This window comes from Erythranthe guttata, chromosome 4 (assembly GCF_056151865.1).
Source record: "Erythranthe guttata isolate IM_541 chromosome 4, IM_541, whole genome shotgun sequence".
Taxonomy (NCBI): domain Eukaryota; kingdom Viridiplantae; phylum Streptophyta; class Magnoliopsida; order Lamiales; family Phrymaceae; genus Erythranthe; species Erythranthe guttata.
In genome coordinates this window covers 17,515,323-17,533,733 of record NC_142536.1, presented here as the reverse complement: position 1 = coordinate 17,533,733, position 18,411 = coordinate 17,515,323, and the positions used below count along the sequence as shown (strand labels likewise).

The window sequence follows — 18,411 nt, the reverse complement described above, 5'->3', positions numbered from 1 at the left end:
TTAGCGCTCTTGTTCTTCGGAAATATATGTGATAACAAGCTAAGGAATTTATAGATGGTGATTTATAAAAAAATATATTCTTTTTTTGAGATGGTTACATATTGTCATGCATGAATCTGATGCTCTCTCTTTAGTCAGTTTTCAAATATTTTGCTGCTTTCGGAATAAAAAATCGCATCCCTTCAACAAAGGTGTAAATTATTAAATAAGAATATATATTATATTGCGAATATTTGTTTTTTTTGAAAATAAGTATTTTTATTTTAATTACTGTTGATTGGGAATTAAAAAATATCTATTTTCTATATTTTTTTTTGACAAAAAATACAATATCTAGTTTCTATATTTTTTTGACAAAAAAATAAAATATCTATTTTTAATTCCAAGCTTAAGAAAAATCAAACATCATAATTTACATAATTCAGAATAAAAATTCCGTTTAAATTTCCAGCATTGGTTTAGTTCCGCCTCGACCCATTAGACAGGCCCATTACACACTTTTTTATTTGTTTTATTTTAAAATAGTTTTAAGCAAGTGACTGAATAATACTAACAAGCTATGCTGCATGGACACTTCTAGAAGGTGAAGAGTCTCCTCCCCGTAATACTAACAAGCTATGATGCACGGACACTTCTAAAAGGTGAAGAGTCCCCGTATCCGACACCTGGACACTCGGACACACCCGGACACTTCTTGGACATCCGTGTCGGGTCGTGTCGTAATTTCGCTAAAAGTAGGACACCCGTGTCGGGCAGTGTCCACAATTTTAAAAAAGTTGGGACACTTTCTTACGTTTTAAGAGAGAGCCCTAATAAAAAAAATGTGCATTTTCTTTTCTCTGTAATACACATTTCCTTTGTTTTCTTTGTGAGTCCACCCAAAACTCCAAAAGTCTAGCATGCGACGGCGACCAAGAACACGAGCAACAAGGGCGAGCGGTTCTCTTATGCGATGACGACTTATACATATTTTTTACAATTTATAAATGTACTCCTATATTTTTATTATTTATAAATATACTCCTATATTTTTTATATTTACGCGTATCCCGCGCGTGTCCGTATCCTAGTTTTTTGGAAATGCTGTATCACCGTGTCCGTATCCGTGTATCGCCGTGTCCACGTATCCGTGTCTGTGCAGCATAGCTAACAAGTAACATGACACGTTAATGAATGGCCAACTTGGATTAACAAATATTAGATTTCATATTGTTGACTTTTTATCACTTGTTTCCAGACTCCATAGCAATAACTTTACAAACAATAATCCCAGATCGAAAATTGTCTGTGAGAGAGAGATGGCTTATGTCTGTAATTAATGTTTTTATTGACATATTAATAAGTAATTAATGTAATGTAGTTGGCAAGTAGAAGTTGTGTAGAAGTTATGCGTATGAACTTTTGATGTGTATTAAATTTCTTGTTTTTCCAAAAAGAATACTAATCACTTCACTTATGCAAGCATTAAGTGAAAAATAACCTACCATCCCTCCCATCTATTCTATAAATTGACCTCCGTTTATTCTTCAAAGGACACCAGTTACATTTAGGGTCCATTTGGATGGGGGGATTTTGGGAGGGATTTGATTTGGGGAATGGATTTGAAATGACTCCAATTTTGGAGTCATTTGAAATCCATCACTATTGCTCCAAAATCAACTAAAAAGGAGGGGTCGGGATTTGAAATCCATCTCCAAATCCCTCAATCCAAACAAGTCCGAGGGATTTGTTATTATGGATTTGAAATCCCTCCCCCAAATCCCTCCATCCAAATGCACCCTTAAATTTCCTCAATTGAAATAAAAACCTCAAAAAATGGCCCCTGTCCCAAGAATCAAACAAGATGCCTTATTTTATGATGGAGAATGGACTTGGCGTGTTGATCGGCGTTTCATTGAAGTTGTGGTGGATGATGCAAAGAAAGGTAACTTTTGGTGGGGTTCAAACAACAGCACTACGATTCTTCGCAGACTTAGAATCATCAACAAAGAGTTTGGAACTTCCTTTATACCTACGAGCAGTGTGAAAACAAGCTGAAGTTAATGGAAATGAGGTATTACACGTTCAAAGTCATCATTTCGTCTACGGATGTTCAGTATAATGAAGAAACTAATTTCGTGCATGCAAACGAGACCACGTGGGATGCCATCTTCTATGTAAGTCCACTGTTTTATTTATAATTTTTATAACTTGTTTTGTAATTGTTAAGTTAACTTGCGGTTTTTGTTTTCTCATAGCGTTTCAAACTAGGCCGTGCATACAACCCGTGGGGTGAACCAGAATGGAAAAAAATTATCATTCATCTTCAGCGACAAGCACATTTTCGGTTGGAAGAATAACGAAGTCATTGACATTGACTCCGCATCCCAGGACATCTTTGAAGAAAAGCCTAGCGGGAAATATATTATAAAATACAAAAAAGAGACACGTGGCAGCAGAAGACCCACCCGATGTTTATCACCGCATGTAGGGTCGAACAAATCATAATTTACATAATTCAGAATAAAAATTCGGGTAATTGACACTTTGCACCCTTAAATTGAAAAAATAGCACTTTGCACCCTCCAATTGCAATATGCTTAGCACTTTGCACCCTACTACACTTTTTGACTAAGAATCTGACTTACAACCGGTTTTATGGGTATCAAGAGGGGCAAATTTGTTTTTTTTTTTTCTTATTTCTCACAAAACTAAACATCATTTTCTTATCTTTCTTCTTTATTTATCCATTTATTCAATTCAATCGTCCCCTTTTCTCCTAGCTTTTGAGTTGTGTCGAGTTTCAAGTTTGGAAAAAACCATCATAACATATCAGAATAAAGAAAGTAGACTATGAATTTTGTATTTTCAAATTCATAAACAATTAAAAAAAAAAAGAAGAAGAAAAGTGGCGGTACACAAGGCATGGAAAAATAGAAGATTTCCATTTTAAAGAATTGAGTATCTTCAATTCTTTTGGATACTAAGCTTTGAAGGTTTTCCTCTGTTAAGAAAATCAGAGGAGCTCAGCTGAGATATATAATCTTTCAATTTTATTTTTTTTCATTGTCATTGTTAACCAACTCATTAAAATAAACAACAAATACACAAATCTAACTAATTTTCTCAAACTAAAATAATAAAAGACACACACACATCACAACCACCGACCACTTCCCATAATCACAATTTTTTAAACACAAATACGTTAATATTATGCACACAATTGCCAACTTGTATACTGTATCACAATCCGCACAGTTTCTTAATATCCGAAAAACCCATCACAAACTAACCCTATTTGATCACACGCTGAAAAAGTTACGATTTGATTGAGTAAATCGGATGACATAATTACTGATGAAGAAAAGTAAAAGAACGATATTTAAGTTTGTGAGACTTAAAGAAAGAAAAAAATTGCCCTGTTGAAACCCATAAAACCGGTTGTAGGTCAATCTTCTTGCCAAAATGTGTAATAGGGTGCAAAGTGCCAAGTAAATTGTAATTGGAGGATGCAAAGTGCTATTGTTTCAATTTAAGGGTGCAAAATGCCAATAACATATAATTTAAGGGTGCAAAGTGTCAATTACCCATAAAAATTCCGTTTAAATTTCCAGCATTGGTTCAGTTCCGCCTCGACCCATTAGACAGGCCCATTACACACTTTTTTATTTCTTTTGACTGAATAATGCTAGCAAGTAACATGTAAGACACGTTAATGAATGGCCAACTTGGATTAATAAATATTAGATTTCATATGGTTGACTTTTTATCACTTGTTTCCAGACTCCAGAGCAATAACTTCACAAACAATAATCCCAGATCGAAAATTGTGTGTGAGAGAGAGAGAGAGATGGCTTATGGTGCTATTGGTTCTCTTGAGCTGACAATTGATCGTCTTTTGAAATCATCTCATATTTCCATTGTTCAAAATTCATCCCCACAAATTTTAAAACATCTGTACGATGAGATTCTTTCCTTAAAAGAAGCTCTCGGAGAATTCGATAAATGGAGGAGCACCATTAACATGAAGATGGTCAGAACTTTGGAGGCAGAAATCATACATGTTGTATACAAATTCGAAGATGTAATCGACCTCCATCTCTCAAATCAGTTCCATTCACAATCTGAAGAAGAAGAGACGACTGATCATCATCGATTAATGGTATACTCAATAGATGTGGAAGAAATAAAGCAAGATGCAGATTCCTTTATCCAAACGGCGAACAAGATAAAGGGAGCCTACATCCACGAGTTACACAACCCTTCACCTGAAGAAGATGATGATGTTGTCCCGTCAAGACTTGATTCTCATGGAAACGAGTCTAACATGGTTGGTTTATCCGGTCTTTTTATGACAATAAAAAAACGGCTTAATTCCACAAACCCTGAAAGGAGGATTGTGTCGCTCTATGGGATGGCGGGAATTGGTAAGACTACACTTGTCAAGAAACTCTTTCAATATCCTTTTCGTGTAGAACGCACACATTTGTTCGTGACCATCGGCCCAAAATATCAATTGGCTGACATCTTGGTGGATATTCTCACACAATTGAATGCTAACATCGACGAAATAATGCTTATGGAAGGAGAAAAAGTGTTAGTCGAGTTGAAAAGGATGGTGTTCAAAAGTTTAAGGTTTTTGAGATACTTGATCGTGCTCGATGATGTGTGGGATAGAGAGCTTTGTTTGGAGTTGCTGGAGTTATTTCCAGAAGACAATAATAAAAGTCGAGTATTGCTGACAACCAGGCTAAGCGAAGTAGCTTTGTGTTCTCACTCTTTGAATACTTTCAAAATACCCTTCCTTGATAAGAAAGAAAGCTGGGAGCTTCTTCGTGAGAAGATGTTTGGTGAAAGGCCTTGCCCTCGTGAACTGGAGAAAGCTGGAAAGAAGATTGCCGAGAATTGCGAAGGTCTTCCTCTTACAATAGTTACAGTTGCCAACATCCTTTCGAGAGCTGATAAGACTTCGGAGCACTGGAACAAGGTGGCTAATGATAAACAAAATTCGACGTACAAAGATGCATATGATGAAATGTCGAATGTACTATATCCAAGCTATGACTATTTACCTCAACCTTTAAAAACATGTTTTCTCTACGTCGGAGCTTTCCCACAAAATCATATGGTAGATGCATACCAGCTGGCCAACTTATGGAGTGCCGAAGGATTTCTTAACTCAAAACCAATAGAATTGGACTTGCATTTCACATATGGTACTCATGTTTATTTGATTCAGCTTCTTGTCAGACATGTTATCATGTTCGCCACAAATACACGAACATATCATCTTCATTCGTCCTTTTGGTACCTGTGTAACAAAGAAGCTGCCAAGAACAAGTTGTTTTATGCCGTAAATTGCCATGCCGATGCTTTACCAGAAGAAGGTATAAACTCCCAACGCCGATTGTGCATCCGAAATAATGTTCTGCTTGCCATCGAAGATGTGCACAACTCAATTGCAGATGCGTCAATGGTACGCTCTCTCCTCTGTACAGGTTATTTTCATCAATATCCGGTACCATTGTGCTTGGAACATTTAAGGCTCCTCAGAGTATTGCACGCTCTTTCTATTAGGTTCTATGAGTTCCCGATGGAAGTGTTGAAACTAGTTCAACTAAGATACTTTGCCCTCGTTTATGATGGAAATCTCCCTCCTTCTATTTCCAAACTCTTGAATCTTGAGTACTTGATTGTTGAGCGACATCTAAGAATCATACCATTTGTTGGGAATGTATCGCGTCTGCCTATTGAGATATGGAATATGAAAAGATTGAAGTATCTTCACACCGGTGGAAGAGACCTACCACATCCGTCTCATGAAGAATCTCTCTTACCAAACCTCTTACAACTTCTTTGTGTCCCTCCTCAAAGTTGTACTAAACATCTGCTTGCAAAAGTCCCTAATCTTGAGGTGTTAGTAATTCATATCGATCTGCCTCCTTATGCTAGTGAGCCCTTGAGCTGCTTCGATCACATTTCTCATCTCCATCAACTACAAGAACTAGAATGTTACATTACGAATTCTACACTGAAGGCAGAGGTTGTTGCCCCACTTGCACCTCTTTCAGATTTCCCATCAAGTCTTACAAAGTTAACTTTGAGCGGAAGTTTTGGGTATCCGTGGGAAGAAATTAACAAGATTTCTTTATTGCCAAATCTTAATTCTCTGACTTTGCAATTTTACGCGTTTCGAGGTCCGAAGTGGGAGGTTCGTGACAATGAATTCCAAAGTCTTATATATCTTCAGATTGAAGATACTGATCTGGAGCAATTGACGTTTGAAAATTGTTGCTGTCTCCCAGCAATTGAGGTTTTCCGCGTCGCAGATTGCTACAAGTTAAAAGAGATTCCTCTGACATTTGGTACATCTCTTGTAGAGATACTAGTTCTCGACTGCAACCCTATGGCTGTGAGTTGTGGAATCAAATTACAAAAGGAGTGGTACGACAAATATGGTGAACGTTCATTAGTTCTTCGTGTCCGTTCTTCGTGGAGTGATGAGAAAATCCAATCGTGATTTACCATATTGATGCTTCACAAGGTTAGTCATTCAATTTTCGGAATATGTTTGTGTGTTTGTTTCTGTCCATACTGCAGTTGAGCAAGATCACAATGCACAAACATACGTATACTTAGCACAACCTTTGCAATGGGATTTCCTCGTTTTCCTAGTGGATCATTGAAGATTTGTTGAATGACTTTGAACCTGTAAAATCTCAGTTTTAACACAGGGAAATCAATCAAGCAGCCGATGTGTTGGCAAAAACGGGGCACTTTTAATGCTGTGATTTTTGGAACTTGTCCTGTTTTTTTTTTAGTGATATTTGTCCTGTATTCTTTCTACAAGTTACGTTCGTAACTGTAAAACTCTTTACACATTTGTGACATCTCGATATTCATACTTTCAAAACTTCAAATAACTTGACTCAAAATTGAATTGTCAAATTTCATCTTTTGATTTCGTGTTAAATGTAAGTCTGCAGTGACTGTCCCATTCTTTTTAGGTCGATTTCAGTTCTTGCAAGTTGTCTGAAGCTACAACATTTAGTATGTCTGTCTGAATTGATGGATGTATCGATTTTCTTGTGCACCACCTTAGGGACCCGATTCTTCTCATATTGATTCATACGCGGTTTTTCTTTTCCCGTTTTGTTGTTGCTGTTGTTGAAAATTCTAGGCATTCTTGTGATTTTTTTCGAGATATTCACCGGTGGAGAAAGGTGTAAATTATTATCAAGTCGGGTGGCTGAGCCAGCGTATGGCCATGGGAGCCGTGGTCCTATCGCTTCTGAAAAACTTCGTATTACACATTGAAATTTATTATTTTTCGAGTGGAGTGGCTGAGCTAGCATATGGTATTTTTATTTTTTGAAGATTTTTTCAAGAATATATTATATTTAAACTTTTGCTTTGAAGTTGTCCATGTACCACCAATCAGTGTTTACAAGAGTTCAAGATCAATGAAAGAAGTAACTTGTGATTGTTACGTCCCCCGAAAAAAAAAAGTTGGGTTAATTTGGAACTTATGGCTTTTCTGGAAGTGCTATGGACTGAATTGAAAATTTTGAAAAACTTTTTTTGGGACTTAATTTTTTTGGGGTTAATCTGTAATTTCTGAAATTTATAACTGAAAGGTGATTTTGGTCTTTTCGGGGTAAAAAAAATAAGGGGTCTTAAGATATAAGTCCCTGATGTCAAACCTTATTAGAACTAAATGACAAGTCTAAATAAAATTAGTTTCACATCCTTTATAATTTTTATGCCAAAAATACCCTCCATACACAAAAAATAAAATCTGCACTAAGAAATATATTAAACTGTATTTATAAAAAAAATCTGCAATATACACTGTTAATTTTTACATCTAATAATTTTGATATTTTTTTGTAGAACACGACTTTTTTTTTTCCATTTTAGTATTTTTTTTAGTATTATAAAAATCTATTTTTTTCCCTTTTTTTTTTACATTATTGAAAATTATGATTTTTTTTAATTTTTTTTTGCCATAGTCACCAACAGACATAGGAACCCGTAGTAAACACCCATAGGAACCCATAGTAATCATAGTCGTCCATAGTCATTCGTACTCATAATTTAAAAACCGTAATTTTGCCTTTGAACCCCGTCATCCATCTGTAGATACTCGTAGTAAACCATAGTCATTCATAGTCACACTTGTAAAAAGAAAACGAAACCCTAGATCTACAACAACAGCCGCGCCGCCCACATAGCCACCGTCTTACCTTTTCCCATAACCACTCCCCACTGTAACTGCATCCACCACCACCACTGTAACTGCCTCCATCCTGACCGACCCCATAGCCGTATCGTCAGTCCGTCATCCACGATGGTAGTCTGCCTTTATACCCATCGTCACCATACGCTGCTACTTGCTAGGTCCACCACCCATCATAGCCAATTTCATAACCAAGCCCCACAAACAGAGATCCGCCTCAACTTGCTCAGCCATACCCGTCGTAGCCGCCATACCCGCCGTTGCCACCATACCCGCCTCCATAAACGATCCACCATACCCTCCGCCGCCCCCTATCACTCAAATCTGCCAAAAAAAAATAGAGGAGGACGAAGAGAGAGAATAAACAACCCACCATACCCTCGATGTAGCACTCAAATCTGGTAGAAAAAAAAAAGAAATAGAGAAAAGGAGAGAGAGAGAGAGAGAGAGAGTTGCAGTTGAAACAAAAGTGAGAGAAAAGGAGTGGGTGAGGCGGCGTGGCAGAGAAAGAAGGGTGAGGAGAAAGAGAGAAATGAGAAATAAATCTGATTTTTTATAAGTTATATTAAGGGTATTTTCGGGTTAAAAAAAAATTAAAGGATGTGGTTCAAATTTTATTTAAAACTAAGGATTTAGTTAAACTATTTTATTTGAGGTTGTTCCTCATATCTAATTATGTTTGATTTAAGGGGTGTCTAACATATTACCCCAAAAAATAAACACCCCACGCAAAATACGCGCGTGTAGCACATGATAAGCTGTCAGAGTCCTTATTGGCTTTGACTAATTTTCAAAGGGGCTTATTTGCTAATTTTTTTAACACGAGAATTTTTTCGCCTATTCGAAATTACACAAGGATGGTTTTTGCAAAAAGCCCAAGCGAAAATGGGGCACCTTTGATGAAGAAAAATGCGGTGCTTTTTGAAACTTGTAATATTATGCGCAGGGTCAGTCCGGCGTATTCGGAGACCCGGGGCGAGAATATAATTGTTCGGTAGTTCGGGGGTAATGTTCGGATTTTGTTTTTCCGCATCTTAAGCTTAATGAGATAATATAAATAAATTAATGTCTAGATAAAAAACTTTTGTGTAAAGGAATGTTAGAATAAAAAAAAACATTAAATTTCAAATTTATCTTTAAAATAAATTTATAAAAAAGAAAAAAAAAAGAGTAATTAAAAAAAAAATAGAAAAGAATAATTTCTTTTAAACAATAAAATAATTTTTGCAAATAAAAATACATAATATATATATATATATATATATATATATATATATATATATATATATATATATATATATATATATATATATATATATATATATATATATATATATATATATATATATATATATATATATATATATATTGGGCCCTGGGTGTGGGCCCTGCTCGCCCCAACCCAAGACCGGCCTTGATTATGCGGTATGTTTTTTGGTAAGAGAAAAGATTTTCTTGCACCAAAAGTCAAAATCCCTCACTCCCGTAGTCCACGTCCCCTGGATTGGTCAATAAGGAACTTTTGTATACTATTCGAAAATTGTTTATTTCAATATGCCAAGTATATCGCTTCTTTGAAATTTGAATAAGTGATTTACGCGTTTCTTTTTTCTTTTTTTTTTTTCTTTTGTGATTTTGCCTGACTATTCCAAAATTATTCAAACAATTTTACGATAAGCTATTTCTTAACTATACTCAAAGATGAACATCTTCCATACTATATATATGAGTGTTCTATATAGTATAAAATATTATGTGATTTTGATTTACTATTCAACAATCAATGACAAATTCGTAGATGAAATTATTTACTAATGAATAATAAATAGATCGATAGATAGATAGATATAGATTAGTAAATCATTAGTTTAATATGCCTTTAAGCTACAATGTATACAATTTTTTTGGGTTAATCGCATTAGTACTTTGCCCGTTATAGCATTGCTACCTTAATTAAAAAAATTGCATATGCGCACTCAAAACCACTTTTTTGATGCACATAACCATCTATAGCGAATCTTCTCATTTTCCGATGCACACGCGATAGTACATGAGCTTTTTTGTCTTTTCATTTGCAGAACATTCCAAAGACCTAAGCAGTCGTTTGACTTCCCCATTTCATTTCAATTTCGTACCTTCACAATTTCCCCTTTTCCTCTCTCAATATAGGGTTAACATTTGAAGAAAATCGCGATAATCTGAAGATTTTTCTCACTCAAATAATAGTGTGTATCATTTTGCTTCTGATGTTGTTGAAAAGGAAAAGAGAGAGAGACTTGGTTGTGGTTTATGAATCTATTGAAAGATGATTTGAAGATTGAGAACTGTGGAGAGTGGACAATCATAAGTGACAAGCAAAAAGATCTGATTGATGCAATAGAAGAAGCGAGGCCTAAAACCGTGAGCACATATTTTGTGTAATGTACTTGTACTGCAACTTTAAGCTATCACATAGAGGTTTCGCACTGAAGATTATCTTATGACAAGCTGCAAGAGCTAGAAGAATTGTGGAATTTGAAAGAATCACGAGAGACCTGAGTGGAAAGGATAAAGCTACCTATCAGTGGCTTGCAAAGAGACCAGTTGCACATTGGACCAGATCATTTTTCAGAACATATTCAAAGTGTGACTCATTGTTGAATAACATGTATGAGAGTTTCAATGCCATGATTTTTCAACTCTTCTTCATGCTTGTTAATCTTCCTAAGTAAACCCAGGATCATCTGGCGTGATCTTTTAGTGAAGTAATTGCAACCTCCGATTAGCTATACTATATATATAAAATTTTATTATTTTTTTCCAAACTTGCAAATCAAGTTAGAAATAAAGTTATTCAAAGTTTTGGCTTAATCTATATTTGTGACATGTTGCATATCTCCTTCCTTGATTTAAATCAGTCCACGAAGTCTTCATTGTTGTCCTTCTTGAACAATAACAATTTGTGGCTTTCATTTTCAAGAACAGTAAAAGAAAAGAAGAGGAGCACAGTAACACAAAAGAAGAAGAAAATAAAAAGAGGAAGACGGCAGAATAGAGAAGCAGACGGAAGACGGGAGAATAAGAGAGGAGGAATTGTGCGGAGATAAAAGAAGATGAGAGAAATGGAAGAAAAATTGGAGGAATCGAAGAAATTAGGTCTTGCAACTTTAAAAAGACCGAAAAGCCCCTCAAAACCCCACGTGCGGCATGCTTGTGTGCAATTTCGGCCATTTTGACTTGATAATTCAATAAAAACAAGTAACGCGGTACAACTTATCGAGTACAAGTGAGATCAAGATTATTTTTTTGTTGAAATGGTGATCTGTTAAAACTTAAAAGTTAGGTGGTTTAATGCTATTTACCCATTAAAATATTACTACTAATGTCAAAGATTATTCTTTTAAACGAAAAAAAAGAAGTGGTAACTGCGAGAAGTCAAGATTCCTTAAATGATTGGAATGTATCATCGGACGGGTAGAAGAGACTCGAGTACTTGAGCGGCATGAATACTGCCATTCGGCAACTATTGTTATGTTTCAAACATGGATACATAGGTCGATTTCCGTTCTTGCAAGTTGCCTGCAGTTAAAGGATGTCTTGATAGCTCAAACTTGTTTCGAGTGAAAAATCGAATTTCCAGTACTAGTTCTAAAAAGTAAAAAGTCTGAAACACGTTTATTTTGCCAATCTTACGATTCCATTAACTGTTAGTCGAAAATCTTGGAAACCTATTATATAGCTCGTTTTCGACCACCTGACTTCCTCTTTAAGTTAGTTCTTGAAATTCAGACCACTTGATAGGTTTTAATGTGGTCACATGCTCACTGAAACAACAGAGGAACAACGCAAGTAGAAACTTACGGATCTAGTTCCGATTTTTACTTAACAGTACATAATACATTGAAGTAGTTACACAACCTATAAGTGCAGAAGACAGGCATCTTATTTAAGTCAACCTTAACAATAACATTACACATTATTTAGATTATCCGAATACCTGCCTGCCGCACACGACTCTTCGTTCTTTAGTTCACTGGCTTGAAGGTATCCCATTTGCACAGCTCGAATTTCTTGTGCTTCTGCGTAATGAACCCATCGGCTTCCGCATCAATAGTTTTATCTTTGGAATTTTCGGTTCTTTCATGTTCGACAAAATGAACTTTCTTGTGCACCACCTCAGGGGCCCGATTCTTCTCGTGATTCACACGGGAAGTTTTCCCCGTACGGTCGTCGTTCTTTTCAACATGTGAAGAGGAGTTGTTGAAAATTCTATGCATTCTTGTGATTTTTTCGAGATATTCATCGGTGGAGAAACGGGAGTCGCCACCGTGGTAGCTGCTGAACTCATAGTTTCTCTGCATGTTTTTTTTCTTTTTCTTTTTTTTTTTTTTTTTTTTTTTTTTTTGTGTATCGCTTAGTGCTCTTGTTCTTTGGAAATATATGGCGATAACAAGCTAAGGAATTTATAGATGGTGATTTATAAAAAAAGATTATTCTTTTTTTGAGATGGTTACATATTGTGTCATGCATGAATCTGATGCTTTTCTCTTTAAGTCAGTTTTCAAATATTTTGCTGTTTTTGGAATAAATAATTCATGGGTTATTGTTAGAAACTTGTTTGAGCTTGATTCACGTTGGGCTTGATTAAAGCTCGTTTGAAGCTGACTTGACTGATAAACGGTTATATGTTTGACTCGTCTCGAATTTACACCCCTACACACTATTAACTGTCGATGACTTTTAACGACAGCTTCATAGAGCTCTGTGATCGTTGGTTATTTTTATGCTACAACTGATGGATTTTTATCGTTGATCTACACGCACCAACATCGATGTGTGTGTGTTTGTGTGCAAATGAATGTAAATATCCACTTAGTGTATTTCACCAAGTGGAGCAGACCACAAATCGTAATCGTAAATTAGGAATATTATCGAATCACAAAAGGATTAACTTTTCTTCGGTGGATTGGTCAATAAGGAACTTTGACTATTTGCGCATAATCCGAATGTTATGCATACATTAATGCGTGGAGAATCGGATGCTTCGACAGAACCATGCATTACACAAAGGTGTAAATGATTCTTCGAAGTGGAGTGGTTGAGCCAACATACGGTCATGGCTAACAAACTTCGTATTATATTGAAACGGTGTTAAGGTCAAAAATCTGAAAACTAACGGCGATGGCCACCTTGAGACAATTTTTCAAGTAAGGAGGGCAAATCGATGCAATTGAGAGTAGAAGGAGGTAAAGTGATATCGAGCCAAAGTACAAGGGGGCAAATCGATGAATTGATAGTAGAAGGGGGTAAAGTGATATTGAACCAAAGTATAAGGGGGAAAATCGATGCAATTGAGAGTATAAGGGGGTAACAGGCAAAGTACAAGGGGGTAACAGCCAAAGTACAAGGGGGTAAAGTGAAATTTACCCTTTTTTTTTTTTTTTTGAGGTTAAGTTTTTTTAAGTGATTTTTAGTTTTAGTTTAGCTTACGCAAATTGTTAAGATAATTCGTTGGAAATTTTACTTTGAAACAAGGGCCGTTCTTGAGATTTTGGGGGCCCTAGGCGAGATTTGAAGACGACAAAAAAATGGGGCCCTTCTCAAACTAATATAAAACTCATTTGTTTTCTAAAAAGGTGATAAACTCGATGTTAATTCATTTTTGTATATACCAGTGACAATACTAGAAATTTGTGATAGGGAGAGATTAAAATTTGAGGGGTTTCGGGGGCAACGCCCCCGATTTTTTTATAGGATAATTTCTATGAAGTAGCACTAAAACAAGTGAATAATATATATAAAAATAAATAACTAATAATTACATTATAAATTTAATAATTAGGGGCCTCATGATTAGAAGAATTATAGAAACAAGTAACAATCGTTGATTAATATCTATTTATGAATTAGGGTCCTCAATAATTATATATTATATATTGTTTTTTTGGATAAATGTTAATATATAAAGGGTATAAAGAAATTTTGGGGCGTTAATTTTTTAGAAAAATCCGGGGGCCCTAGGCGACCGTCTGCCTCGCCTCCCCTCAGAACCGGCCATATTTGAAACTTCTTGTGTTTCTGCTTAATGAATCCGTCAGCTTCCACATTAATAGTTTTATCTTCGTAATTTTTATCTTTTCCTTTCGACAAAATGAACTTTCTTGTGCATCTCTGGGCCCGATTCTTCTCATGATTCATACGCGAAATGTTTCCCGTTTCGTTTTCGTTTTTTTTTCTACGTGTGAAGAGTTTTTGTTGTTGTTGAAAATTCTCTGCATTCTTGTGATTTTTTTGAGATACGGAGAAACGGGAGTCGCCACCGTGATAGCTGCTGAATTTATAGTTTGCATGTTTTTTTTTTAGGATAAAATGCACTTCACCCCTATAGATTTTTCATTTTCGCACTTTCGCAACTAAAGATAAAAAAAAACGATAATCCCATTACGAAATATTATATTGGTTGCATTTTGCCCCAAAAGCCAATTTTTTGAGGACATTGTGCAGCATAAATAATATTTTAAAGGTGAATGTGCAAAAAGTAATGTTTTTAAGGAACAGTGCACAACAAAAATAACATTTCAAGGGGCAACATGCAACAAAAATATTCAATTCGATGAATAATAGATCGAAATTTTGCTATCCGGACAATGTGCAACAAGTATAATATTTTGAAGGGGGACATTCACTTTTTAAAATTTTAAGGGGGTAAAGTGCAAAAATTAGAAATTTGCAGGGGGTGATGTGCAATTTGCAATTTTTTTTAATCTCACTTAGCACTATTGTTCTTTGAGAAATATGTGATAACAAGCTAAAGAATTTATAGATGGTGATTTGTCAAAGATATTATTTTTTCAAATATTTTGCTAATTTTGGAATAATTCATGGAGAGAGATAGAAGTAGTATGGGAATTGATCGTTAAAAGAACTCGTTTGATCTCAATTTGTTAACACGATAATCCATGAGAACAAATTTTCGTTTGATAAGATATAAAGCTTTGGTTCGAGCTCCATGAACAAAAAATATTATATTAAAAAATCTAACTACTTTAGCTAAATTTACTTGGGCTCGATTAAAGCTCGGCTGAAGTGATAATTCGACTCGTCTCGATTTACAACCCCGTATAGATTAAATTCTGTTAACTGTCAATGATTTTCATGAGGTAAACAACATCTTCACATAGGTGTTAGGCAATTCTGTGGATTGGTCAATGAGGAACTTCCATTTTTTGATTATACGCTCGAATATCACACACGCGTTAATGTGTGACGAATCGAATCCTTCAACGGGACCATGGATAATACAAAGGTGTAAATTATTAATACATCAGATGAAAAAAGAATTAACAGGGATAATTACAGTTTTGGTCCCCCAAGTTTGCACGTTTTTCACTTTTGGTCCCCCATTTACCGCCGTCAACAAAATACACACTAATGTTGTTACATTTTAACACATTTGGTCCCTCCGTCTGTTTGACCGTCAAGAAGTAACGGTCAACTGTTGAATTAGGGCTGAATTTGGAATTTTTCATAGATAATAATTGCACTCAGACCCCGGCATTCTTTTAAAACAATCTAAAACCCCTAAAAATTTATTCAACCCTAATTTAACCACAATTTCATCATTTAATCAATTTTGACAAACGACCCCGATTTTTACCAGCATTTCCGCTGACCGCTGACCGACTTTGTTTGTTATTTTTTTTCGGCATTGACTTTTTTATTTAATATAATTTTGACGTCGTTCACCGACATTGTATTCTAGATTAACAATGTTGACTTTATTGAGTTTTCTTGATTTTTTATGAACTTTTTTCTTGTGACTTTTTTTTTCCTAATCAACACAATTACTGTAGAACACAATAATAATACTATATTAATATCTAGTATCATAATATTAAAATTACAAACTTCAAATAAAGTTTTTATCTAAAATTCTAGGGCCTAACTACAATTTTAAAAAAATCGAAAATCTATAATTTGTTCCCCTCAATTTATTCTTCGTGGAACCGCTAGTGCATCCCAAATTTCTTCCCAAAAAAATATGAAGAAGATGCATTAGGCATTTGCGGAGTAATTTGGAATGAGATAACCACTCTAGTAAACGGTTTTTGGGGCTAACACCGGCCGTTAATTTTTATCTTTTTTTTTTGTCTTAAAAATTTTCCGTTATTGAGATGCGTTGACTTTTTCTTTTTTTCTTTATTTTGACTTTTTTTTTTGTTTTTTTTTTCTTGCCGATTATCAGCTTTGATTTTTTTTTAATTATTTTTTTCCATTACTCAACAATTTAAATAAAAATCAAGAGAAAAATGTCAACGATGTTAACCCGACATTCAACATCGGACAACGGCGGCAAAAAAAGATCAATCGGAAAAAGAGTCAACCGAGTTAAAAAGAAAGTCAAGGTCGGATTACCCAATTTTTAAAAATCGGGTTCATTGGTTAAAATTGGTTAATTGATGAAATTGAGATTAAATTATGGTTGAATAAAATTTTAGAGGTTTTTAGAATATTTTGAAAGAATACAGGGGTCTTATTGCAATTTTCTCAAAGAAAAACCCCAAATTCAGCCGTTGACCGTTACTACTTGACGGTCAAACAGACGGAGGGACTAAATGTGTTAAAATGTGACAACATTAATGTGTATTTTGTTGACTGCGGTAAATGGGGGACCAAAAATGAAGAACGTGCAAACTTGGGGGACCAAAACTGTAATTATCCCGAATTAACACTTACTTTTAACAAAATTCAGTTGGGAAAAACACAGTTTTGATCCCTTTAGTTTATACACCAATTTCATATTTGGTCCCACATGTTTACAAAAACTACAGTTGGTCCCTCATGTTTCAAAAATTAAACACTTTTTGTCATTTCCGTTAATTTTCCGTTAGTACTAACGGAATCAAATGTGTACCCATCATTGCCTTAACTATCCGACTAAAGGTAAATTGAAGGAAACGACAAAAGTGTTAAATTATTGAAACATGAGGGACCAAATGTGTTTTTTGTGAACATTAGGGACCAAATATGAAATTGGTGCAAACTTGAGAGGTGAAAACTGTAATTTTTCCATAATTTTCCCCGTAAAAGAATAGGGTTTTTTGCAAAAACCACCCATGTGTAATCTCTAATTGCTGAAAAAGACCTTGTGTTAAAACAATTAGCAAATACCCCCCTATAAAAATTAGTCAAAGGCAATAAGGCCCTAAAGAGCTCACCGTGCACTTCACTCGCCATGGATGAGAGTGGGTTTTTTTTTTCGCTACCAAATACCAAAATGTGACCAGAAATTTTATAAGTACCAAAATGAAGTTTTTAAGATTTTCAATTGAGTCCTTTATATTTTCAATTAAGCCATCTTCTTCAACCTTCAAGAGCACCTCTCCACTTTTTCACCATGATTTTTGCCAGCAAAAACCATCAACCAAACCCATATCTGAACATGAAGTTCATTTCTATTCCAAATCCAAGAAAACAAAAGGGAAGAAAAACGGCGTCTCAGACTTTTTCGGCACATCCCTGCCCAAAAATAAAAAAATACAAAAACCCTTCAAAGAACTTTCTTTCAATTTCCATAGCATTTTCTTCCAATTTGTGAAAACTTAATTCGTACCTTGAGGAAGAAGAAGACGAATAATGTCAAACTCGAAGAATCATTTGCGTCACTGCATAATTACTCCACCAAACTCGAAGCCGACTCTCCGATTCCACCATCCGCCGCCGCTGCCTTTTAATGCCACCACCGCTACTTTAGCTTATGAATCAACAATTTCCGTGCACCGAAAATTGCTTGCAGCACTTTTTTCTTCGGATATGAAAAGAAAAAAAAAAACAAAAAAAGAACCCCCACCCACTATTGCACCAACCATTATTCTCCTTTTCCTAGACGAGCAATGAAGGGAAGAGAAGCTGGTTTGCTCTGTTTTGTGTGATTTTTTTTTTCATTTTTTTTTTGGTTTAAAACTGAAAATTACTAAGAACGTACTAGGGGTAGTTTAGTCATTACATGTAAGTCAACCATCAATTTTGACGTAAGGGGCGGTGTGCTTCGTAAAACACAACATAGGGGGGTCCTTGCTAATATTTTTAACACGAGGACTTTTTCGGCAATTCGAAATTACACAGGGGGTTATGTGCAATTAGCTCTAAAGAATAATACAAAACAGCTTGTGCATAAGACAAGTTTCCTGTTTCTTTTTTTGTCTTTTTTA

At 35.2% G+C, this 18,411-nt stretch overlaps 1 protein-coding gene across 1 annotated transcript; it reads left to right on the top strand.

The window, feature by feature from the left end:
- The first annotated feature begins 3,674 nt into the window (after positions 1–3,674).
- LOC105950406 (putative late blight resistance protein homolog R1A-10) lies at positions 3,675–7,327 on the top strand. Its single transcript, XM_088817085.1, has 2 exons — positions 3,675–6,526; positions 6,990–7,327. The coding sequence occupies exon 1, from the start codon at positions 3,698–3,700 to the stop codon at positions 6,500–6,502; it is 2,805 nt and encodes a 934-aa protein (XP_088673211.1). The 5' UTR covers positions 3,675–3,697; the 3' UTR covers positions 6,503–6,526; positions 6,990–7,327.
- Positions 7,328–18,411: the final 11,084 nt, after the last annotated feature.